The 25,699-nt window shown below is 43.1% G+C and overlaps 1 protein-coding gene across 4 annotated transcripts in view; it reads right to left on the minus strand.

Moving 5' to 3' along the window:
• Positions 1 to 25,699, minus strand: part of Ankdd1b (ankyrin repeat and death domain containing 1B) — a 60,365-nt gene that overhangs the window by 5,842 nt on the left and 28,824 nt on the right. For 3 of the 4 annotated variants that reach the window (XM_027401685.2, XM_027401686.2, XM_027401688.2), the window contains exons 6-12: positions 24,911 to 25,009; positions 23,607 to 23,705; positions 22,138 to 22,236; positions 13,793 to 13,891; positions 10,843 to 10,941; positions 7,617 to 7,715; positions 2,276 to 2,371 (exon numbers count right to left, since the gene is read on the minus strand). In XM_027401685.2, coding sequence (XP_027257486.1) covers positions 2,276 to 2,371; positions 7,617 to 7,715; positions 10,843 to 10,941; positions 13,793 to 13,891; positions 22,138 to 22,236; positions 23,607 to 23,705; positions 24,911 to 25,009 — 690 coding nt within the window. The remainder of the gene's footprint in view (positions 1 to 2,275; positions 2,372 to 7,616; positions 7,716 to 10,842; positions 10,942 to 13,792; positions 13,892 to 22,137; positions 22,237 to 23,606; positions 23,706 to 24,910; positions 25,010 to 25,699) is intronic. The other variant, XM_027401687.2, reaches the window with a different exon arrangement.

Genomic DNA, 25,699 nt, shown 5'->3' on the forward strand with positions numbered 1-25,699 from the left:
GACCTGGTTGCTGAAGTGCCAGAATCGGTAGAGAGTGAAAAGCATAAAAACAGGGTTGCAAAGATGGCACAGCCACTAAAAGTGATTGTTGCACAAGCGTGGCAACTTGAGTTTGATCCCTGGAGCCCACTTTAAAAAGCTGCATGCACCGGTGCACATCTGCAGTCCTAGGACTTCCTTCCACAGTGAGGTGAGAGGAAGAGAAGATAGTAGCCTGCAGTACTCCACAGAAACAACAGCAGAGACCACGCCTCTAAGTGAACAGCCAGTGCACGCGCTCTCTTTCTTCTCTCTTTCTCCCTTTCTCTCCATACACACACACACACCCCACAATAATAATAAATATATCAAATAAAATCTTACTAGTGTAAGGCAGATTTAAGAAGTATCCTTTGCCTCTGAACCACTGAATTTAATGATGTATAATGGTTAAATATGTATGTGTATATGTAGAAACAACATATAGGTCATTTAAATGGGATATGGATGAACATAACATATGTAAGTAGTTATAAAAGTTCAAATGATCTCTTTAAAGTTTTTATTGGTAATTATTTTGTACTAAACCAGGATATAAATTTGTTTGATTAATGAAAAATTATTTAAAATAATAAATGCCTTTGGTAAACTTTAAAAAGAGAAAAAAAATTAATGCTATTTATTTAAAAGCAAGTTTTCCCAGCACCACCACAGACCTCAGGACTCCAGCTACACCATAGTTCTCAATGGACTATTTCTGAGGACTTCAGCTACCACAATAGTTCTCAATGGACTATTTCTGAGGTCTTCCTTCAGCTTTATTTGTACATCATACAAGGTTCTCAAAGTCTTATATCTACTATCTCTCAAGGACTTTTTTTTTAAAAAAGACGGGTTTAATTGGTAGAAAAGTTATTTATTATCATCTAGACAAAAGATACATGAAACTGCTAACAGGCATTAAAAATAGATGGCTTGAACAGCTTGATTTTTTAAAGTGAAAAGTAGAAAAGCATGTAAGGAACAAGAGAAAGGCAATCTGAATCTTTAGCAACATAAAGATGATTAAGAAAATGATTAAAAAAAAGGAAAATGAACAGAAGGATAATGAAGCAAGAAGACAAAAAAGGGACAATAAAAATAAGTCAGAAGAGGAAGATTAAACAGAATTCTACTTGTATACAAGAAACTGTTGTTTCATAGGCAAAACAGACTTTATTGTTCTACATGCAAGAACAGTTGGAAGGAAGCTATGTCACCATTGAAAGACTCCGTACCTGGCCATGAGTTTCGGAGCTATGTGGATAATCATGGATCACATAAATGACAGTGGTTAAACTGACCCAGGTATGTAGCTGTGTAAGAGTGCTCAGTGGTATTGACACAATGATCACATTGCCTAACGACATGTCTTGAGTTTCCTTGTCATTGATTGACATATGACTATATATCCATACTACCAAGCTGGCTTATGAGAGGGAAGTAAACAGTAAACATTCTTGCTTTACAGATTTAAAAGAGAATATCACAGGATTGGCCAATGACAGCAATCCAGGTTTGTAGTCTCTCCACAGTAGACACCCAAGCCATATGGGCATGTATGCTATGCTGGCATGACACATTGGCCCAGAAATAGCCATGTACCCAGGAGGGAAACTGAGAAACAGAACAGGTCTAGAAGCTGGGATGGGTGTCCTGTGTCTGAGCATCTTGCCTGAGGGCACAGACCTGAATCTTGGAGGGAAGGACAATCTACCAAGATGTGTGACTGGAAGACAATCAGAGGAAAGAAAGATAAAGACAGAAAGTGGCTTAGAGATAAGATCTGTGCATTCAAAGATATATAAGTTTGGGATTGCCTCAGAAAACTTGAGTGCTAGAAAGTCAACATGGAACTACAGCAAAACCAGCTGAGCCAGGAGAGCTCAAAATGCTTCCCATGTGTGCCACTCATTGGAGCTTCTGTGACAGGTCATGGCTGGAGACCATGAGGCAGAGGTCACAGTGGAGTCAGCCATCAAGGCTGGCATGCCAGGCCAGCACTGCTGCCATAGATGAGGCTGCCTGGCCCACAACCTCAGGTCTGACTGTTGACACCCAAAATGAAGAGGAGGAGGGAGAGGAAGAGGTGCTGTCCATCCCATGAATAGGGACAACACTGGGATAGTCATCATTGTACCAAGTAAGGTTCACTATGGGTGGGAAGATTATATAGATCCCACATCCCACATTTCCCATTGCAAAATGGGGGTTTGCCAAAATAGCCCCTGATTTGGCTGGAAGTGGCTTTTCTTACCTCTCTCCAGGCATAGTACCTCTCAGCTTTAATGAGCATATCCACGATGAGGCTGTGATGGCTCCTGGCAGCCACAGCCAGGGCAGTCTTTCCTTGCTAAATTAAAAAGAGGGAGTGGGGTGATATTGCCTGTTAGATGGGAGCTCCAGCTTCTTGGCATAGGCCTACACCGGGATCCCGATTCTGCCACCTGTCCTTAGTCACTGTGGGTCTCAGCAATTACACCCAGGTGTCCTAATGAGCAGTGAAAATGATGGTGCTTGCAGAACTCTCAGGATGTGTGCCACCCCTAACATTTCCCAGACTCCCTCATGGTCAGGGATGAGACCTACATTCTGGCCAGTGGTATGTAAATGCAAAGGCACATTCTTTTCCTGGGAAAGATTTTCAAAGAGAGGAAAGATGACATTCTTCTTTCATTCCTTCACTTCCCAAGGGGAATGCTGACACAACAGTGGGAATCTGGGCAGCCACTTTAGATCAGGAAATGGAAGCCTCATTTTGAGGAGGATGATGTAATGAGACAAAAAAAGGGCTGGATCCAAGAACAATGTCAATAATGACAACACAGTTCATAGTATAGAATTCAGCTCACGAGCTCCTAGCTAGGAGTTTTGTCTTTTATAGCATACTGCCTCTAACCAAGGTTGAAGTATTCCAATTATAACCCAATTGGATGAGTAAAAAAGGTCTGATCTGGACATAACTTGGGATGTATGCTGCCTGAAGCCTGTATCACGTCTTACACAAATTACAGGTGAACCCTGCTCATGATGGCTGTCTCAACAGCCAAGGAGCACATCTTGGCAAGCTGTGTCCCTCGATTTTATCCAGTACAGTTTCTATTTCTGCATCTATGCATGTTTTCCTGACAAAGGAGGATAGTTTGTATTTGCTTTTATCCTTAAGTGCATGTGTGTGTCCATGTACATGTGTGTGCCCAAGTACATGTATGAGCGTTCATGCAGAAGCCAGAAGACAACCTTAGCGTTGTCTTTAGAAACACGTAGCACCTCCTTTGAGACAGGGTCTCTTATTGGCCTGGGGTTTACCCGTTAGACTAGACTGGTTGGTCAGCATGCCCCAGGGATGCTCCTGTCTCTACCTCACCACCCTGGGCTTTTACAAGCATGGTACCATGCCCAGCATTGGTATTTTTACATGGATACTAGGGATGAGGCTCGGATCCTCAAGCTTTCAAGACAAGCACTCTACTTACCAAACTATCTCCCCAGGCCCTCTATGTGCATTTCAAATGACCCATGACATATTCACTCAGGGACTCTAAATATAACTAAAATCAATGGTCACAAATAACTCCAGGGGGAAAAAATGCAATGTTAGAAGCCTGTGCTTCTAACCTTAAAGATCCAGAAATTTCTCTCAATAACTCTTATATGTTTGGATAGTGGCAACAAGTAGCATTCCCACTAACACAAATGGTATGGTTTTTAGTGCAGGCACTAAGACCCAGGGAAGCTGGAAGTCGGGGCTGAACCGAACATAATCAGCCTGTGAGCAGGAGAGCTGGTAATGAAATTAGGAAGAATTGCATTTTGCAGGCATTTAGCAAGTCTCTAATTGCATACTGTCTGCATTCTGCCTTGTAAAGCCATTTGAATCACCATAATTAGCCTATTTTGGGAAGGCAGTATTCTAAAAGTCAAAATTTTCAAGCTGGAGAAACTTTCCTTAAGAAACAACACACTGGAGTGGAGGTGCCATCTGCCCTTGATAGCAAGGCAGACGGAGGCCAAGAGCTTTGTGACCACCCCCCCCCACCAAGTTAGCTTACATCAAGCCTCTCTATTGGCTCCTTTTTCAGTCTCTCTCTCTCTCTCTCTCTCTCTCTCTCTCTCTCTCTCTCTCTCTCTCTCTGTCTCTCCCCTCCCTCCCTCACCCCTCCTTCCCTCTGTCCCTGTCTCTGTCTCTGTCTCTCTCTCTGTCTGTCTGTCTCTGTCTCTCTCTCTCTTGTCTCACTATGCAACTAGCCTGGAATTCTGGAATTTGCTATGCAGACCAGGCTGGCCACAAACTCCCAGAGACCCATCTGCCTCTTACTCCAATTCAGTACTGAGATCAAAGGCCTGTATCACCATGCCCAGTTACCCATCCAGACCTTAATGCAATCGGAGAAACATCTACTGTTGGGAGCAGGTAGAAAGGGTTAAATGTGTACTGGTATCTGCCATGGGCCAGACCCACAGAATAAAGGAGCAAAGGAGAAGGGAAAATGGGGCGGGAGACGGAGGTGGGCATTGTATCCTGAGGGCTAGCAACCCTAGGCTTTTGGTTAAAAAACAAGCAAAGTGGTAGTGTTGACCTTGACAACTAGACTAGCCAGTTGACTAATACCAGGGACCCCCCAAGAATTCCTACAGAGCCTCTACCCACCAAACTGCCTTAGAGGAATTAAATATGAATGGAAACACAGAATAAGTTACTCTGAAAAGAATGAATGGGAAAATACCAAGGCTTAATGTTAATGAAGTCAACCAGGCACATCTGGTGACTAAGTGGCATTCCACACAAGTTTAGGCCCTAGGGTAAACAGTCATGTTTCCTACACTTTTCCATGTTTGCCACATTGTCCACAGCTTGTGTTACTTTTATGATTAAAAAAAAAAATCCTGACAGAGAAAAGGAAAATAACGCCATGACCTCAGATCAGACACATGTAGAACTCATGACACTGAGCTACAGAGCCAGTGAGGCACTGAGCTGAAGTCAGGAAGGTAGAGACCAGAAAAGAAAATGGCAGGTTTGGGACTGGGGACAGAGCTCAGAGGTGGAGCAATTGCCTAACAAGGGCAAGATCCTGGATTCTATCCCTAGGACTGGAAGGGGCATATTGTGTTTGATAAAGACACTTTGGTTCCTGGTGCTATAAAAAGGAAGGAATTGGCGTGCACATGTTACTAGTTTAACAAGCACACCCTGCTAACAGTTTGTTTGTTCTGAACCAACTCTCTCCCAGGCCAGATGCCCCTGGAGGAGTACCAGGAGAAACCAACTTGATTGAGGCTTTTTAGAAGTGCCTGAGCCCAGAGGTCCACAGAATGATGGGAGAACACAAAGGGTATAAGAGAAGCAGACATCACGTGCTTAGCACCATGGTTGACACCTGACCAAAGGGGCAACACACACACACACACACACACACACACACACACACACACACACACACACACACAAAGTCAATGTAAAAAGAATGAAAAATGAAAAACAATTTAAGTTACAAAGATGAGTTTAGACGTGTGAGTTATTCACCAAACCTCAAGCACACATGTAGGATAGCTTGTCAAGACTAAATGAATTGTAATATGTTCATGCCATTGTGAAAATAATGAAGAAATTCTCCACGCATTGGTCTGTAAAGACCCCTCCCACCCAATAGAGCTCTGTGCAGAAGGGTATGCATATTGGTGTGTCACTGTTGTCTTCAGAAGACAGCACAATGGCCAGGAGTGTGGTGAATACATGTAATCTGGCAACTGAAACAGGAGAATCTCCAATTCAAGCTAGCCTCAGCTACATAGTAAGACAAGGGCTAGAGAGCAGAGATGGGGCTTGGAAAATGGCTCAGTGGCTGTGAAAGCAAGAGGACCAAAGATCCCCAGAACCCAAGAAAATGCCAGATGGCATGGCAACTCACATGTAAAGCCAGCCTCAGAAAGCAGAGATGGAGGATCCCCAGAGCAAAGTAGCTAGAAAGACAAGCAGTAACGGGGATCCAGATCTCTGGGTTTGATTGACAGGCCTGGACTCCAAGAATAAGAAAGAACTGTATAGGAAGATTCCCCAACTATTTCAGGTCAACACACATATATACACACAGACCCAATACACGCACTCAAACACATGCAGAAACATACACATCACACACAGAAGAAAAAGTTTAAGAAAGAGATGGAAGAACAGAATAAAGATAAAATATACTTTAAACATGCAAGTAACAGAGTTATTATTGCAAACACAAGGCACAGTAGTATTAAAACCAGGTAAGTTAGAGACAAGTATAGATAGGAAATTATTTTTATAAACCTTTACATACAAGCATGATATGTGGACCATAAGAATTTATAATCTTGAAAAACAACTTAGTTTTTTAATCCTAAAGACAGATATTTTTGTCATTTGAATAATAATTCTTATAGACAGATCTCAACCAAGATTGAGATATAGGTCTTTTCCTTCCTCCAAACTCTCCCATGTAATCCCCTTATCATCTTTAAAACTTATTCTCTCTCTCTCTCTCTCTCTCTCTCTCTCTCTCTCTCTCTCTCTCTGTGTGTGTGTGTGTGTGTGTGTGTGTGTGTGTGTGTGTGTGTGATATAATATATATTTTTTATATTTTCTTCAAGGCAGGGTTTCTCTATGTAGGCCTGACAATCCTGGAGCTCACTTTGTAGACCACGTTGGCCTCAACTCAAAGATTCATCTGCCTCTGCCTCCCAAGTGCTGGGATTAAAGGCGTGCACCACCACTGCCCTGCTATAATATATATTCTTAAATGCATACGTAAAACTTATTAAAAATAAAGGGATGATTTTCTTTAATGATGTGATCCTTTGTAGACTGACCACATACCAGGGATGGCCCCAAACCCAATTAGCTGCACAACACAAACTGGGCTCGATAAGGACAGAAAAGAAGAAGGAAGAGTAAAAGAATGACAAGGGGAAGAGAGATGGGGAGAAGAAGGAGGAAGAAGAAGAAATCTAGAAATTGGATGGGCAGGGATGGGAGGTTGGAAGTGGTGATGAGAGCAGATGGGAGTGTGAAAAATCTTTTCAAAAGACATTTGTATGAAATTCTCAAAGAATGAATAAGATATTGCAAAAATGGTGTTTGAAAATAAATAGAGATATCATTTAAAAAGATTGAGATGTAGGGCTTGGGAGATGGCTCAATTAGTGAAGTGCTTACCATGCAAGCACCAATGTAAAAAGGCTTGCCCTTATAGCTCCAGGACCAAGGGCATGGAGACAATGGATCCCTGGAGCTTGCTGGTCAACCAGTCTAGCTAAATCACTAGCTTCAGTTTCAATGAGAGATCCTGTCTCAAAAATAAATAAATAAATAAATAAATAAATAAATAAATAAATGGTAGCGAGCAGTCCTAACATTGACCACTGGCCTCCAGGCCTCCATGTGACACACACACACACACACACACACACACAAATAAATAAATAATAAGTAAATCTAGGTGTTTTCCTGCCTATGGAGACGCAGTTCATGCCAATCTCTCAGAAGGAAGTCTGGTGTTCCTAGCTACATGGTAACCAATAGGGAGGTCTCCGCTGCCATTTCAGGAAACAGTGAACACAGCAGTTACCTTGTCAGTGATTTTCAGGTCACAGCCGGCCTTCAGCAGTGTCTCCACCAACTCCACATTCCCAAGATCAGCAGCTACATGCAGAGGGGTCTGCTGCCTCTGCCACGAGAGATGCCAAACTGTTATGGAAGCACAAGCAGGAGAGCATGCCATACATGCTTCCAGGGGAAATGAGTAAAGACATATCCTTATATGGGCACCAGGGCACACATGGCAGCAGCATTTAAAATTTAACTGAAAGACTAGAGGAAGTTAGAGTTAGGTCACAGGCTTCTCAAATATCCAGAGATTAGCTCAAACTGGACTATTTTCAGAAGGATTCCTGGAAGTTAGATAAAAGCCAGCATTCCTCAGGAACTGGTGAAACAGGTTCCCATCTGCCAAAAGGAGTCATTTTCCTTATCTCTGGCAGAAGGGACATATGGGTGCCTGTGGGGCCTATCAGCTTATCAAAGTCCAGGCTGGCCTCCAGGCTCCCTCAGTATCACAAGCACCTTACCTGAACCTTCCCACCCCCACCCATTTGTCCTCCTTCTAATCCACACGGTTTGTCCACCCCCACTCTTCCTCTCTGATGCTGTCCTCCCTTGTTCTCTCACTATGCTCTATTCTCTCTCTTGCGATTCTCTCGGATTAGCTCCGCTATTCTCCCCCCATATGCTCTCACTCTCTCCAGAAGATAGCCCTGACCATGTACCGTCTGCTTGCTTTTCTCTCTGCTCTGGACTCTTCCAGATGCCTCTGGATGTCCTCTCTCCAATAACAATAAAAACCTTTCCCCAGGAATGGTCACTTCGGCAGTTTCCGTACTGCCCTACCTCTCCTGAGTTACTTGTGCTTGGTAATGAGACATTATATAAACCTTATGTAAATACACAGGATATCAGAAACTATTAGATCAACCTCAGAGCTAGGCGTGTGGTCCTGGAAGCATAGTCCCAGCTGCATGGGAGGCTGGGTAGGAGGAGTCCTTAAGCCCAGGAGTTTGAGACCCATCTGAGAAGTGTAATGATACCTCATTTCAAAAATACATTTTCAGTGCAAGGTACATAGAGTTGACAAATTCATAAGACAGGAAGGACAGCAGTTTCTAGGAGCTGGGGAGTGGGAAAGGGGAAGTTCTGTGATGTCATAGCACTGTACACTTAAAAATTATTCAAATGATTACTAATGTCATGCATTTGACTGTAATAAAATGGCTTCAAAGACTTACATAAAGGGAAAACTATTTATGACATAATATTAAAAAATATTAGAAGGAGGCTGGAGAGATGGCTCAGAGGTTAAGAGCACTAGTTGTTTTTCCAGAAGACCTGGGTTCAATTCCCAGCACTCACATGGCAGCCCACAACTGTCGTAACTCCAGTTCCAGGAGTTCCAACACCCTCACACAGACATACATGCACATAAAAACAAATAAATCATTTTCTTAAAAAAAAAGATTTAGGAAAAACAAAAAAAGAGAAGAAAAGAAAAAAAAAAGCTTTAGGAGACCAGGCATTATGTCTGGCTAAGTTTAATCTATAAATGCACAGAAAAAGAAAAAATCCATTTGTTATGTTAAAAATGGTGATGTCTAGACGGAGAGACTAAAGGTTATTTTACTGCTTTCTTGATGCTTCCCCCCCTTTCTACATTATTGTGAAAGATTTCTAATTTCTTGGTGGAGTACTCACTTTCTACCAAGAGGATGAAAGTGTAATCCATGCAAACAGAAGATCACCACCCTGACCTGCTACAGAAAGACAACCAGACAGACAGGAACCTTGGATATGATCTAGACCCACTCCTGCACCTGGCTGAGAAAGCCACTTCCTCAGGGAAGGGCTGCACAGTAGCCTGAAGCAGTTCTCTTCCTACCAAAAATGGCAAAGCCAATGTGCTTAACTAGTAAAGGCTACCAGCAGGTGGCAGTGTGCCTCTCTGGGGGCTCATCACCCAGTACGCACAGGGATAAACCCATCAAAGGCCTGTCTACCAACACAGGACACAGGTACAAGTGTGCTGCTTCAACAGATGTGCTTGACAATATTGCTCTAAGTCCAGGACACAGGAAACACCAAAAACAAGAGTTAGCTTTCTTCAGAAGAATGACCTTTTTAGACATATTTATTTATACATTCTGATTCTATATAATTCATGTGAAAAATATATTTTTTTAATTTTGTCTGTGTATTACTGACGTAACAAAAAGTTGGACCTGATAAGGTCTAGTTGTGTAACTGATAGGCAGGCATGACAAACACTCCTTCCCTAGAGTGGGATCAAGCCAGTTCTGTAGGAGCCAAAATCACACATGAACACAAGGCACTGTCCATTTAACAAAAGTTTTTCACTTTAGGAAAGATTTGAAATATTAACAATTTTGAGCAAGCCATGGAATTCTGACCCCAACTTGTGGGCTAATATAACACAAAGGAAGGAGGCACCCCAAAGGAGGGAGGGATGGAGTGCAGGTAAGTCTCCCTTCTGCTCAAGTCAAAAATTAACCAAAAGGCTGGAGCTGGAGGAGACCCAAGAGGGATCAAATCATGCTCTGTTTCAGCAGGTGAAGAAATGGGGAAGGGTAGATTGGGACAGGTGTGCCTCCACATGCTGGCCTGCCCCTAACTTAGAGGACGCAGGTAAAGATTGCCCGGAAAAGGAGGCTGCGCGTGGCTCAGACCTGCTTGCGTCTCCTGGAAGGGGGCAGCTCGCAGAGGCTACAAGAGTCCATTGTTTGCTGCTCCACGGGGTTCCATCTCCAGCTGGGATGTTTGATTCGGTCCCAGTTCATTGAATACCTGGTGATCTTTTTATTTGTTTGTTTGCTTTAATTCTCAGAGTCTCTTTTGCCTTCTGGCATAGAAGATACTCAACATGGAAACTAAGCTTCCTTCTTATGGGAACCAGGTTCAGGCCAAGGAAAACATTTCACACTGTGGGAGCGGCTTTTGATTTAAAGAGCTTCTGGCAATTTGCCTTGGCACTGTTTATCCAAAGCCCTGGCTACGCCTCTTAAAAATGAACGACTTGATTACACACCCACAGAATCTCAGTTTGCCCGGGCAGAAAACAGAAGTGCGGGTGAAGGATACGGGTTACAGAGGAAACGTGATGAAAAAATGGTGCACATGCTGCCTCCCAGAAAATTTTTTTAGGCACCTTGAACCTAAACGGAGCTCCCTGCTCACACCTGGTGTTGAAACACCGAGAGCAGATTCCAGGCCCCACCTGCTCAGCTTACCTGATCTAAGATGTCAACATCATGCCGAGCGCTTAATAAGCTGTTCACAACTGTGGGGTGGTTGTTGATGACTGCTAAGTGAAGAGGGGACTCCTTGGGCTACAGAAAGAAAGAAAAATTGCAAATCCAAAATTGAAGCTTCAGCATTCAAATCCTGAAGCAATTCATCTCAGCCATCACTCTCTGGTAATCTCTGAGAATTAAAACAGTCCACCTCTGTGTGGGACCACAGGAAGCCTCTAGCAATCTGTGTCATCCCCAGGCTTCCGGTCATTCTGGGCATAAATGACAAGCTCCTGCTATGTATGGGCCCATCTCTTCAGGGGTTAGAGGTTTATCTTTTAATGAAGTCACTGCTGGGTTTCAAACCTGGGACAAACAGCTGAGATGCCTATTTAACATATCAAAGCAGACACTGGCCATCAGGTTGTCCCAGTATCCCTCAGTCCATACCTGGCTGGCATACTCCACCCCCTACCCTGAACTCTCCAGCCCAGGGGACTGGGTTGCTCTTCCCTATATAATCCAATAATTTTGGTTACCTGCCCCTTTTGTACCTTTGGGCCTCCTGGCTGCTGCACCTGGTTCTCCTCTCTCCCTTCCCCTCCCCCACCTCCTCAGATGGCCCAGCTCAGACTGGTTATGTCCACTCTGGACTCTCCCAGATGTCCCTGCCTCTGGCTAAGCTCTCCCATGTATCTATAATAAACTTACTCCTCCACCACATCTAGAAACAAATGGTCCTTCTCTTTCCTTTCTCTTTCTCTCTCTCTCTCTCTCTCTCTCTCTCTCTCTCTCTCTCTCTCTCTCTCTCTTTTTTAAATTCAGTCACACAGCTATTTAGTTTCAAAGTTTAAGTGATTTAGAGGAAACCTCAAATGAGCTGAGATGGCATGGGGAACAGGGAGGGCTGACCCTTCTGGAAGCTAGAAAAGGCTTCCTTGAAGAACTGGACAAGGAAGTCTTAAGAAGGCTCAGCTGAGGACTTCTCCAAGCCTTCAAGAGCCAAAGGACAAAAGGAGTGGCCACAAAGGAGGAAATGTATACACAGTCGGCATTTCCTGGCCAGCTGCAAGCTACACTCAGTTCCCGTGATCTGCAGCAGGGCTGGTGGTCCTGTCTACTCAGGGCTCAGCGCTCCTGCAAAGAGGCCACCCATGGTGGGCGGTGGCCAGTCTCAGCAGCCTGCTCCTTCATCTCCTCCTTTCACTAAACAACCTGTCTTCATTACCTCACCCCGCCTGGATCTCCTGACCCTGCTCACTCCTTCCATCCATCCCCTCTCTTACTCAGCCCGCCAGACACCAAGTCCATCACCACACACTGTCTCAAATGCCCCTGCTGCCTCACCTCCACCCAGCCACACTGGTCTGTGAAGCTCTCTGGGAGGAGACTGAGGAAAAAGCAATGAACAAACAAAGGGGCAAAAGCAGTTAAGGCATGAACTAGATGAGTGATATGAGGGACGTGCGGAGTGGAGGAAGGAGAGGGTGGAGGGGGCACAGACCAGCGTGAGAGCACTGACCTGCAATCAGTGAGACTGCAGCCCAGTGGTGGTAGCAGAGCTGCTGGGAACAGAACAGAGACAGGGCGGTTAGGATAACCTGCAGCACCACTCAAGTGTAGAGGCAGGCACACTCAGTGTATCTTTTCATGGTACTTACTACATACTCACCACCCGCAATGTTCATCCTGTTTCAAACACTAGGTTAAGCAGGTGTGGCACAGGCCTCTAATCTCAGCACTCATGAGGCAGGTAGGCAGGCATTGCTGGATCTTAAGTATCAGGTCAATCTGGGCTACATAGGGGAGTTTCGGGCTACCTCAGGCTACACAGTAAGACCCTGGCTCAGAAACATTCGGCAAAACAAGACTAGGTTAAATAACAGCTCTTAAAAGCTGTGGTAACCCTAGGCATCCATGGTAACCCTAGGAGTTGGACCTAATACCCCCTATCTTACACACGGGCAGAACAGTAACAAGGAAGAGGAAGACAGGCCTTGAACACAGACCTTCCAGAGTTCTCCATCTGCACGATGGGGATGGGCCGATGAACCAGACATAAGGAACAGGGAGGGCTGTATGACTGAGTGAGAGACTGTCTGGGGGTGAGCCAGGGGACAAGGTGGCACCTGAGAGGGAGATTGTGAGGGTCTCCTCTGCTTGGAAATAAGCTTCCCCCCTCGAAGAACAAAGCAAGAACAAAGAGACAGCAGCCTTCGTCTCAAGAACGTGGTCTGTATTCTGGCCAGGGCCACCCACCTTGCTGGAACCCCATTTCTCCTGAGAATAAGGAAGCCTCCTTGGCCTGAGTTAGGTAAATTAGAGCCAATCCCTCTAACTCAACACTCTATAAAAATTATCCGGCATGGTCCAGATCACATTCCTCCTTTCAAATCAGTGCCATGAAAGGAAACGGCTCAGCACAAACAGAGAAAATAATATTCACAGGACAGAGAAAAATACAGTGGGAAATAGAGGTATGTTTCTTGTCAGATTCCAGCACAGAGGGCCTCTGTTTGTTCTGCCAAAGCCAATCCAAACTTCAGAAAAACCTCAATCAGTAATAAAGGATTGACTTTGAAAAACCACAAGCTCATTCAGAGATGGGGAAATGATCCATTTTCTCCACATCCACAGCAGGGACCACGGTGGCATTTCCCAGGCTGGTGAGACCCCTACAGGAGTAGAGGCACCTCTAGACACCTGAGACTTCCTGTAGCAAACATATCTTAAACATAGAGATTTTGTTTTGTGCAGGGACTTCAGCGACTTTCTAAAATTCACTCCTTGGACTTTACTTCTCATGATTAAGATTCAAAAAAACAAAACAAAAGCCAGTGTTCCCTAAAAAGAATCCCTCCCTGGTGAAATATCTCATCCAGGGGCATTTGCACAGCCAGCTTCGCAGCACTGGCACCCAAGCCTGTGTTGATTTGCATGGACTCACTTCCTTCTGCCGTTGCAGATCAGCGTTCTCACTGAGAAGAAAGTTGACAAGGGATGTGTGGCCATTCCGGGTGGCTGTCTGCAAAGCACTGACGTTGAGCTGCAAGGAACAGATGGAGAGGGCTAAAGGGATTCCATTACTATCAGCATGCAGTCTGGTGCTCAGTACAAGGTAATTAATTTATGCATGAAATTGTATAACTATTTAAAAAAGGAACTCCAACATGTTTCTGATTATTCTAGGGTCTGTCACTTCAAAGTGTCATCTATTATCATGTCATATAACCCCGTGGCCTGACTGGGTCTCCAAAATTCATAATCCTAGTGAGATGAGGTTTGGGAGAGGAGACATCAGGAAGTGGTAATGTTGTGGGAGTGGAGCCCTCATGATGCTGTCCCTGCTCCTGTAAAAAAGTCTAGAGGGCTAGCTGCTCCTCTTGCAGCCATGGGAGGACATAGCAAATGGCTGCCAGTGAAGCCAGAAAAACATGTTCATCAGAACCCCACAGTGTTAGTGCCCGGGCTCAGGGCTTCCAGTCTCCAACTAGGAGAAAGAAATGCTGGCTGCTTAAGTCACCCAGCTTTGTTAATGTTGTTGTTGTTGTTGTTGTTATTAGTTTAGCAACCTGACCTAAAACATTGAGAAACTATGACTCAGGCACCTGTGAGTTAAATCCCTATTTCCAGAATCAAATTTAACCACTATGGTCCCAGCAAATCTTTTCCTTGAGTTAAAATAGGTGGTTGACATTGGCCTCAAAAATGAACTCAATGGTTTCTGGCTCCCCGCCTCTGTTTATCCCCAGCTCTCCTCTGTGATAGAATGGCTTCAAAGCTAGCAAGGTTTCCACCTATGTGAAGTGTTGCTTCTTGATCCTTTTACCCGTTTCCTTTCACAACTCTCATTCACTCACTTCTACCACCACGTGCCACTCTCCAGTGCCTAAGTATCTTTGCTTAGTGCCTTAGCTAAATGGTAATCAGATCAAAATCATGGCATACTCTTGATTAGGCTTCAGTCAACCTCCAAGCAGCCTATCGTAAGAACTGGCAACAATGCAAGCCAATGGATTAGTTATGGTTGATTATAAGATTGCCAAAAATATTCAGATCCTCCATAAAAGAGCATTGAGGAGAACTGCTTTCGCAAACTGTGTTGATATCCCCTGACCTACTGGCCACACCTCTATCAACAGCTAGGATTCTTTTCTTTACTCCCTTGAATCTAGGTGGACCTGTAACTATTTTTTCATTTTTTTATTTGAATTAGAAACAAGATTGTTTTACACGTCAATCCCAGTTCCCTCTCCCTCCCCTCTTCCCCTGCCACCCCCCAACTAAAACCCTACCTATCACATACCACATATCACAGAAAGCTGCTCCCCAGAGAGGGTGAGGCCTTCCACAAGGGGTCTTCAGAGTCTGCCATATCCTTTGGGATAGGGCCTAGGCCCACCCCCATGTGTCTAGGCTCAGGGAGTATCCCTCCATGTGAAATGGGATCCCAAAGTCCATACCTATGCTAGGGATAAGTACTGATCTTTTACAGGAGGCCCCGTAGATTTCCCAGGTCTCCTCACTGACACCCACATTCATGGGGTCTGGATCAGTCCCATGCTGGTTTCCCAGCTATCAGTCTGGGGACCAAAAGCTCCCCCTTGTTCAGGTCAGCTGTTTCTGTGGGTTTCACCAGCCTGTTCTGGACCCCTTTGCTCATCACTCCTCCTTCTCTGCAACTGGATTTCAGTTCAGTGTTTAGCTGTCGGTGTCTGCTTCTACTTCCACCAGCTGCTGGATGAAGGCTATAGGAGGGCCTTCAGTCATCAATCACATTATCAGGGGAGGGTATTTAAGGTAGCCTTTCCTCTTTTGCCTAGATTGTTAGTTGGTGTCATCTTTATAGATCTCCAGACATTTCCCTAGTGCCTGAATTCTCTTTAAACCTATAATGTCTCCCTCCATTACGGTATTTCATATCTTACTCTCCTCTATTCTTTCCCCGACTAGACCCAGGATAGCCAAAACAACCTGTACAATAAAGGAACTTCCAGAGGTATCACCATCCCTGACTTCAAGTTCTATTACAGAGCTATAGTCCCGAAAACAGCTTGGTATTGGCACAAAAATAGACAGGTAGACCAATGAAATAGAATTAAAAACCCTGATATTAATACAAACACCTACAAACACCTGATTTTTTACAAAGAAGCTAAATTTATATGATGGAATAAAGAAAGCATCTTCAACAAATGGTGCTGGCATGTAGAAGACTGCAGATAGACACATGTCTATCACCATGCACAAAACTTAAGTCCAAAGGGATCAAAGACCTCAACATAAATCCAGCCACACTGAACCTATTAGAAGACAAAGAGGGAAATACCCTTGAATTAACTGGTACAGGAAACCGCTTCCTGAACATTATACTAGTAGCACAGACATTGAGATCAACAATTGATAAATGGGACCTCCTGAAACTGAGAAGCTTCTGTAAGGAAGAGGACACAATCAGCAAGACAAAACAGACTGGGAAAAGATATTCACCAACCCCACATCTGACAGAGGGATGATTTCCAAAATATACAGAAAACTCAAGAAACTAGTCTCCAAAACACCAAACAATCCCAAAAGTGGGGTGCAGAACTAAATAGAGAATTCTCAATACAGGAATCTAAAATGGCTGAAAGACACATAAGAAAGTGTCAACATCCGTAGCCATCAGGGAAATTCAAAACAACACTGAAATACCATCTTACTCCTGTCAGAATGGCTAAAATAAAAAAACACCAATGACAGTTTATTCTGGAGAGGATGTAGAGAAAAGGGAACACTCCTCCACTGCTGGTGGGAGTGCCAACTTGTACAGCCACTTTGGAAATCATTATGGCGACTCCTCAGGAAAATGGGAATGAGTCTACTACAAGATCCAGCAATTCCACTCTTAGGCATATACCCAAAAGAAGCATATTCATACAACAATCTGTTCAGCAATGTTCACAGCAGCATTATTTGTAATAGCCAGAACCTGGAAGCATCCTAGATGCCCTCAACTGAAGAATGGATAGATAAAATGTGGTACATTTATACAATGGAATACTACTCAGCAGAAAAAAACAATGGAATCTTGAAATTCACAGGCAAATAGATGGAACTAGAAGAAACCATTCTGAGAGAGGTAACCCAGTCACAAAAAGACAAACATGGTATGTACTCACTCATATATGGATTTTAGACATAGAGCAAAGGATTACCAGCTTACAATCCACACCACCAGAGAAGCTAGGAAATAAAGAGGAGTCTAAGAAAAACATACATGGTCCCCCAGAAAAGGGGAAAGGGACAAGATCTCCTGAGAAAACTGGGAGTATGGGGGGAGGGGAAAGGGAGCTAGGAGAATGAGAAGGGGAGAAGAGGAGGGGAGAGGAGGATATGAGGGACCTGTAACTTCTTTAACCAGTGGTTATAACAGAAGTGATAAACGCACCAGTTCCAGGCAGAGCCCCTAACTAGCCTGGCAGCTTCCACTCCCTTCCTTTTGTACTGATCATTCTTATAGCACTTCCTCTTGGGACCAGCTGCCAAGCTATCCAAGGGTAACCCCTACAGAAATGCTCCTTGTTGGTGCTGTCAAGTTATCGAAGGATAACCCCTACATAGAGGTGTGGCAGTTGAGCTTCCAGCTAACATCTGACCACACCTCCTAATCCTTATCAAACAGTTCCACCACCTGGGGACTGAGTATCCAAACATGAACCTATGGGGGCAATTCTTATTCTAACCACCACAAGAACTATTCTCAAAAGACTGCACAAAAGGCTCTGAGTCTCTGGAGTAACAATACTCCCGGAGGCTGGCTAAGCACTTAAGAGCATGTACCATTCTTGTAGAGGACTTCAGTTTGGTTCCCAGCATCCATGCAGGTGGCTCATAATCACCTGCAATCCCAGCTCCAGAGATCTGACATCCTCTTTTAGCATACCTTGCCAAACATATAAACATACACATGATTTCAAAAGTTAAAAATAAATCTTTATAAAGTAATATTCCTGCCAGGATGTCTACCTAGCAACCTCCTGCTTGCTCTTGGACCTATGACTCTTGCCATTGATCCAGACAGTCAACAATTTTTATTTCAAACATCTTAAGAAATCCTCATTAATTTTCATCTTAAGAATGTCCCTTGGCCACAGTGTCCTTGAAAAAATTTATAGGCTGAATCCATATCCTACTACAACATTACACAGTCCATAAACTTAATCTTTAGAGATGCTTTTGTGCGTTGAGATTGACACACCATGACAGATAATACCACACTGCTTTAAGCCACAGAGCTTCACTGGTTTGTTGTGAAGCAATAGATGGCTGACCAGCCAACTGAAAACTAGCTTGAGCTGGTGCCTGGCTTAGAAGGCATCCGAGTACAGGCCTCTCTGTCTCCATTTGTAAAAGCAGTATAATCACCTATTTTTGTTTTCTTTGCCACTACAGGTTGCTGCCACAAACTTAGCATCTTAATTTAAAAAAAAAAAAAAGGATCATCATCAGGCAGGTCAAGAAGGTCAAGAAGTATGATGTAGATCTCAGCGAGCCAAGTTCCACTCTGGAGGCTGCTAGAAGAACTGGTTTTCAAATACCTAGATATTTTGGCTTATGACCCCCTATCTCTGTCTTTAAAACTCAGTAGTATCTAGTTGGGTCCTTCCTGCCTCCGTCTTCACTTTACCAGACACTTATGATCATATAATCCAGGATTATCATGTGACTATTTGATGATTTCGCTATATAACCACATAGTCACAGGTTTATTAAACTAAGATATGGCTATCTCTGGGCATGAGGTGGTGTTTCCTTCTTCCTGTAATAACCTCCCGCCTCTTTCTTTTAAGCCACAATAGTGCTGGAGAATAAATGTAATTTTGTTCATTCCACAAACATGGCTGAGCACTCATTATGTGACAAATTGTGTTAGAAGCATGTTTGTTAAGCTATCTATTAGATGCCTGATATTAGATTCCAGTAGGGTAGACAATAAATTAATCCATGGCTTAGTGGACTGGTGGACTGGTGGATCAGTGGCTTTAGAGTAAAATGTAATCAACAGATTCTAGATGTTATTAGAAGAATAATACTGGCTGGTTATTGTCAGCTATAACATGAACTAAAAGAGGTAGCTGACAGCTATTTTGTAATGAATGACCAAAAATGCCTTTTTGGGTAAAGTGACATTTAGACTGAGATCAGAACAATGGAGGCACCCATGGGAAGATCTGAGGCCATCCAAATCAGAAATAAATGTCTGAAGAATTCAAAGCCAGCATCCTATAATAAAAGCTGTGGTGCTATGGACCTTTCTATGCAACCCTATAGACACAATGTACATGACCTATAGGCTTTATAAGAGACAAAGGAACATGTGCAACTTACTTTATTTTGTGTGTATGACTGCTTTCTCTGCATGTACGTCTGTACACTATGTGCATGCCTGGTACCCATGAAAACCAGAAAAGGATATCAGATTCCCTGGAGCTGGAGTTATAATTATAAACCACCATGTGGGTACTGGAGATTGAACACCAGTCCTCTGGAAGCCAGTGCTCTTAAACACTGAGAGATGTCTCTAGCCCCAGGAATATGTGAAACTTAAGAAAAAATAATAATTACTGGTTCCAAGACACCAAGAGAAAGCCACAAAATTGAAGCAAATAAATATTTAATTGGCACATTCCTACTTCATTGATTGTTAAATGTAATATCATAAAATATTCATTATATTTGTAAAAGACTTACAGTTTTCATTTTTTTAACCTCCTGGAAATTCCCAAATATATACACAGTGTTCTAAGAAACCAATCACTTATAAATTAGATGGAGTTCACTGCAGCCAAATAATTATAAAAATAAAACAAATTTGTTTAGAGTAACAGTGGTAATATATACTGGAAATGTAGGGGTATTTAAATACGTTTGGTAAGATATGACAAAAGGCTTCCAGAAGCTTGAGTTTTTAAGACTTACAAAAGTCATCCCAGGGCCATGGCAGCTGACACAATGCTGAAGAGAATCTATTGCTCAAACTGGGCAGACTCTCCATCTAGCACAAATGGAGGAAGTCTACTAACAACCAAATCCATGCTCTTACTCCAAATATCTCTTCGGAAATGACTCAACTGTGTGCTTTTGCTCACTAGTGGCAGAGAGGCACAAGAGAACACAAAAGCCATCTCCTAGAGGCCAAGTTAAGTTGGTATCAGCAAAATAAAGCATCTCCATGACTGAACCCATACCTGCAGATGGAAAAGCAAAATGAAATCCAAAACACCTTTGATTGTGTGTGCTATTGCAGCTGGCTTCCTAGTCCACACTGCTTATTTCTTAGGAGTCTTCTCCAGGGCAATTGAGAACAGTTCTGAACTATAATGGATGCTAGGATTATTTACCTAGGAACTATGCTAATTAAAAAAAGGCAAACAATAGTAACTCCAGAAATTGTGTTAAGTTTTCATTACTATCATGAAGTACTTGAGGTAGGCTAATTTATAAGGAAGAGAGGTTTATTTTGCTCAGTTGTTGCACAAGAAGTCCAAATCTCATGGAGTTGGCTCTAGAACAGGACTCTCTAGGTTGCATATCACAATTCTATTGTGTATATCTCTATCGATATGGTCTTTCTCCCTGTCCTTATAAACTTACCAGGATACATCCAATCATTGGGCTCCACCCTAACAACCAAACACTTTCAAAAGACTGCACCTCTAAATACCAGGGATGGATTAAGTTTCTGCCCTTGCTATCGTGAGGCTTTGGAGATTAAACTCCTTAGTGACTGGGAAACACAAACCTATTCAAGCAATGGCTCTGGGAAGAGCTGGATGTGGACTTCTGGCAACTTCCATCAGTGAGGCTATTGCTGAAAGAACGTGGATGATGGGAATTTGCTGTCCTAGAAGCAGAGAATGTGAGCTCATGCATGTGAAAATCATGGCAAAGCCAAATCCTGGTGAAGACAGAATAGGCAAATATAGAAGCTATGGGGGTTCAGACGAGCCAGTGAGCCTCAGAGCCCTCCTAACCAGGGAGGCCATCCCAAGAACTTTTATTATTTTTAATTGGGCATAGGTGTGTGTGTGTGTGTGTGTGTGTGTGTGTGTGTGTGTGTGTGTGTGTGTAGCATAAATTACATAGTGTACTACTGTGTAGACAAATGTCCAATCCACTCACACTTTCCTTGTGAATGTACGGAAACTTCCCAGGAGACTAAGTATACTTCAGAGACATGAGTTCCAAGGAGCAGAAATGAAATGTAGAGCTGGAGAAAGCCACTTTTAAAATCATATACTCTTTTAGGTACCATTTGAATTTTCTGTCCTGAGTTATTTTCATTGTAATTTACTATTAATCAGAAAATCACAGTAACCTGTCTGAAGACACAGCCACCAGCGTGAGTTTGAATGTTTGCACTGCCATTGTGGTTTGATCCTGGATTAGTTTCTTGCTCATTCTAGGTTATGGTTTTGTTTTGTTTTTAATCTAAAAAAAAGTAAAGCTAGTAATGTAGTTGTGCTGTTTTGAATAAGAATGGCCCTCATAGGCCCATATATTTGAACGTTTGGTTCCCAGTTGGTGGATTGTTTAGGAAGGGTTAGTAGGTGTGGCCTTATTGGAGGAGGTGTGTCACTGGGGGTGGGCTCTGAGTATTCAAAAGTCATGCCAGGCCTGTTCTCACTCTTTGCCTGCTGCCTGTGGATCAGATGTAAGCCCTTAGCTACTGCTCCAGCACCACACCTGCCGGCCCCCATGCTCTTCACCATGATGGTCACCAACTCATCCTCGGAAACTGTAAGCAAGCACCCAGTTAAATGTTTCCTTTTAATAAGCTGCCTGGTTCATGGTGTCTCTTCACAGCAATAGTAACTAAGACACTCGTCTTGAAAGCTTCAAAGTCTCTTAGTGCCATAACTCAATAAAAGTATTTTATATTTAGAGGCAGACAACATCCTGCATTCTTTGGGGCCCAGGGTAGCCTGCGGAGCTTTCACACAGCAAACTTTTTTCTTCTTTAGTGTCTGCTGTCAACAAAGTGGAGTGGAGTGTCTGTCATCTCGCTGTGACAGGTCCTTGCTCCTTTTGTCTTTTTCATTCATCCCCCACATGAATTGGAGAAATAACATTGCTTTTGAAGAGACGTTAATGGAGACTATCTGTGGCAAATCATTTTATGCAAAACTGGACATACTAAAATTTTAATTCTATAAAAGCCTAGTAAATCATCAATTAAGGACCAGCGTTCCAAAGAATATTCGAAGTCATTCTCCCACTGTACGGCTGGTCACAGCCCAGATTGCATACTTTGTTTGGGATGTTGACATCACTTCCTCCTTCCAGGAGCACTCGACTGCATTCTTCATGACCTCCTTCAACAGCCAACATGAATGGAGTTTCTCCATTCTGGTAAAAAGAAAAAGAAGTTAAAATCAATTTCCCCTTGGAATACAATAAAAATACTTTGAAAAAGAGCATGTTTCCAATATTTTTATGCATGATTCTTTTGTTGTTGTTAGCATTACTTGACATTTATAGACCAACATATACTGCCAAGACCGTATACTTTGGTACAGTCAAATCATATGACAATCCCAGGACAGAATTTATTTTATCCTCATTTTATAGACATGAAAACCAAAAAGCTGGTGATCAGAGCTTTCATCATCTAGCTATTTTAGCTTACTCAATCTAATTGTCCTCAGTTCTGTCCTCCTGACCAGGTCAGTCCCAGGCACATACATGTGTGCACACTCCAGGGAACACACACACACACCAGGAAAATAAAAAACAACAACAAAGGTCAACTCTCTCTGCCAAAGACCACTGGAATGGCAACAGAGATAACTTGTTGCATTCTATGAGAAGGCTGTGGTTTCTGAAATAGATTCTCATGGTCTATTGTGTATACAGCTATAATCATGTTTTCCCCATGTCTTTCTTGTCTTATAGGACTCCAGTGTAAAAACACATACTTATTCTGAGAATGTCATTTTCCTCATCTTCTTCTTGGAAAGATTTTTTTTTTTATGCAATATATTCCGATCACAGGTTCTCTTCCCTCAGCTCCTCCCAGGTCCTCCCCATCTCCCCACTCACCCAACTCCATGTCCTTTCTTTCTCTCTTTCTCTTTAGAAAAAGAGAAACAAACAAAGCAGAATTAAACACACACACACACACACACACACACACACACACACACACACACACACAATCCATAAAACCACAAAATCCGAAAACATAATATACATGAAAACACCAAACAAAAAATATCCAAACACAGCAATATGAGACAAAAAGTCTACAAAAAAACCATTGAGTTAGTTTTTGTGTCAGCGTGTACTGCTGGGCATAGAGCCTCCCCTGAGTGCGGTTCGTATATCCAGTGAGACTCCATTGGATAAAACCAATTTTTCCTTTGCAAGCAGTTGTCAACTGGGGACAACTCCTTAGAGCTGGAAACATGTGTCCACTTCCCCCTCTCAATGCTGGGCCCCCATCCAACTTGAACTGGTGCAGGCTCTGTGTGTGCTGCCACAGTCTCTGCTGTACCTGGAAGACTGTTCTCTGGTATCATCCCTCCTCTTACAAATGGCTTTTGAGTGAATTAACAAATTCCCAGCCAGAGGATACTTGAAGAAAACAGCAGGACTCTTCAAGGTTCCATTTTATACCTGGTAGCACTAATGTCTTCGATTTCCTGTCCTTTTCTAGAAAGCGCCGCCGACCTGCCCTTTAAGTCCCATGCCCAGCTGGAATTGGTGTGTCCACATACCTCATTGGTCTCATTTACTTCCAGCCACTGAGTTAGTAGCACCTGCACCACTGGGCTGTGACCATGCATTGCAGCCAGGTGCAAGGCAGTGTTTCCCTCCTGAAACAGAAATGCACTCCAGGTGAAATTGCCTATGCCGAGGAACACAGCCTCCAACACCAGGGCACAGTGTGGCTTCTGGAAGCTTTTTCTTTGGTTAAAGCAGGGTGTTGACACTATCAGTTTTAAGTAAAATTTATCAATTTAAAGTTTTAAATGAAAAGCCTTGGCTATTTGACCCAGCAGGAGAAAGAAAAAAAAAATTCTTGCTTGAATTTGGCACCAATTTTCTAGGAAAAAAAAAAACCAACAAAAATAACTGGACCTTGCCTATGTTAGGGCCCCCTGATAAAATCAACCTGAGTAGTAAGTAATATTAGTAACACATACACATATCAAAAAGTATATGGTGCAAAACTTGTAGACCTATAATTCCCCATCTTGGAATTTACCCTAAGAAAGCCATCAGAGATGTCCGTATGGATGGCTGGCTACCTTGTGAGTTTTCCCTTCACAGTTAATGTGGGACCATGTCGGAAGCAGTCCTCAAGGAAGGATGGGAGAGGTTTGGGGCTTCCCGGGAGTAGGTCCTCTGTCTAGGAAACAATGCAACACAAGCCATTTTGAGGCCAAGTTCATCAAGCTTCTGATTTAGAAGAGCCAAACTCAACATGAAGTAGGAAAATTCAAGAAGTAAACTAATTTCAAAACATTTATGGCTGATCAGAGATGGCACACACCTTTAATTCCAGCACTCCAGAGGCAGAGGCAGGCAGATCTCTGTGAGTTCAAAGCCAGCTTGGTCCACAGAGTAAGTTCCAGGACAGCCAGGGCTATACAGAGAAACCCTGTCTTGAAAAAAAAATTAATTTTCTTTTATGGAGTAAAAACTACAAATCTTAGCCAGACCTGGTGGTACACGCCTTTAATCTCAGCGCTCAAGAAGCAGAAACAGGCAGATCTCTATAAATTCAAATCCAGCCTGGTCTACATATGAAGCTCCAGGACAGCCAAGATTACATAGAGATCTTGTCTGAAACAATAAAAAAAAAAAAAAACCTCCACCTACAAAAAACAACCCACAGCGAAGGTGGATTGATTTTTCCTGCACAGTCCATGATTCTCTCAGTAGTTAGTCACGATTTAAGAACTCTGCTGTGCTGTCGGCCAGAAAAAAAAAAATGCCAAGCAATCTGCACACCGATTGTTAATCCCCACACCAACTGTTACTCCTTTGTTCTCAGTAAAAACAAAGTCCAACTCACCTTATCCTTTTCTAAAGAGTGCAGATTAAGGAAGACAAGCTTTTCAATCATTTCAACATGGCCCCTCTCAGCTGCCAAGAGAAATGGTTTTCTTCCTCTCTGAAATCAATCACAAATTCTACAGTTATTTCATGTTTAGCAAACTGGGCTAACTGAAAAGGAATGGGTAGCATTTTGAAGGTAAAGACGCAGCTAAGGTGGTCCTTTGGTTGTATCAATTCCAGCCCCTTCTCATGGGAAGGGGATGATCATTTCTCTAAACCTAAACTGGATCCAGTTCTGGGCTGCCATCAGAGCTGTGGGGAACTCATATCAACAGCGAATCAGTTTCATGGTGACAAGTGACATGTTCATAAGAGGTCCTCTGAAGCATCAGAGAAGCAATATTTCACAGTCTAACGATCAGATGCAATTTCACATGCAGCAAGGATTCCTTCCTGAATGGCCCCGCACTTTTTCCACTCAGATATCTCCTGAGACACTAGCTAGCTCCAGGTCCTCTTTGAAGCAACTGAGCATCACACTAAGACTTATTGGTAAAAACACAGGAGACAGAAATTCTTTCGTGTTTAACACACATGCAGCTCATTCAGATACATTAGGCCAACTGAATTTTGCTTTATTTTTAAAGATGTATTTTTATTTAATGTATACATGTAAACCTTCAGTGCATATACATGTATCATATCCATGCATGATGCCCTTAGAGGCCAGAAGAGAACATAGATCTGTAAGGGAAGACAGCCCCCCCGCCCCCGGAGTTGGCACAGGACACACCCAGACACTAAG

The sequence above is a fragment of the Cricetulus griseus genome, chromosome 2 (assembly GCF_003668045.3).
Source record: "Cricetulus griseus strain 17A/GY chromosome 2, alternate assembly CriGri-PICRH-1.0, whole genome shotgun sequence".
In the NCBI taxonomy this organism is placed as follows: Eukaryota; Metazoa; Chordata; class Mammalia; order Rodentia; family Cricetidae; genus Cricetulus; species Cricetulus griseus.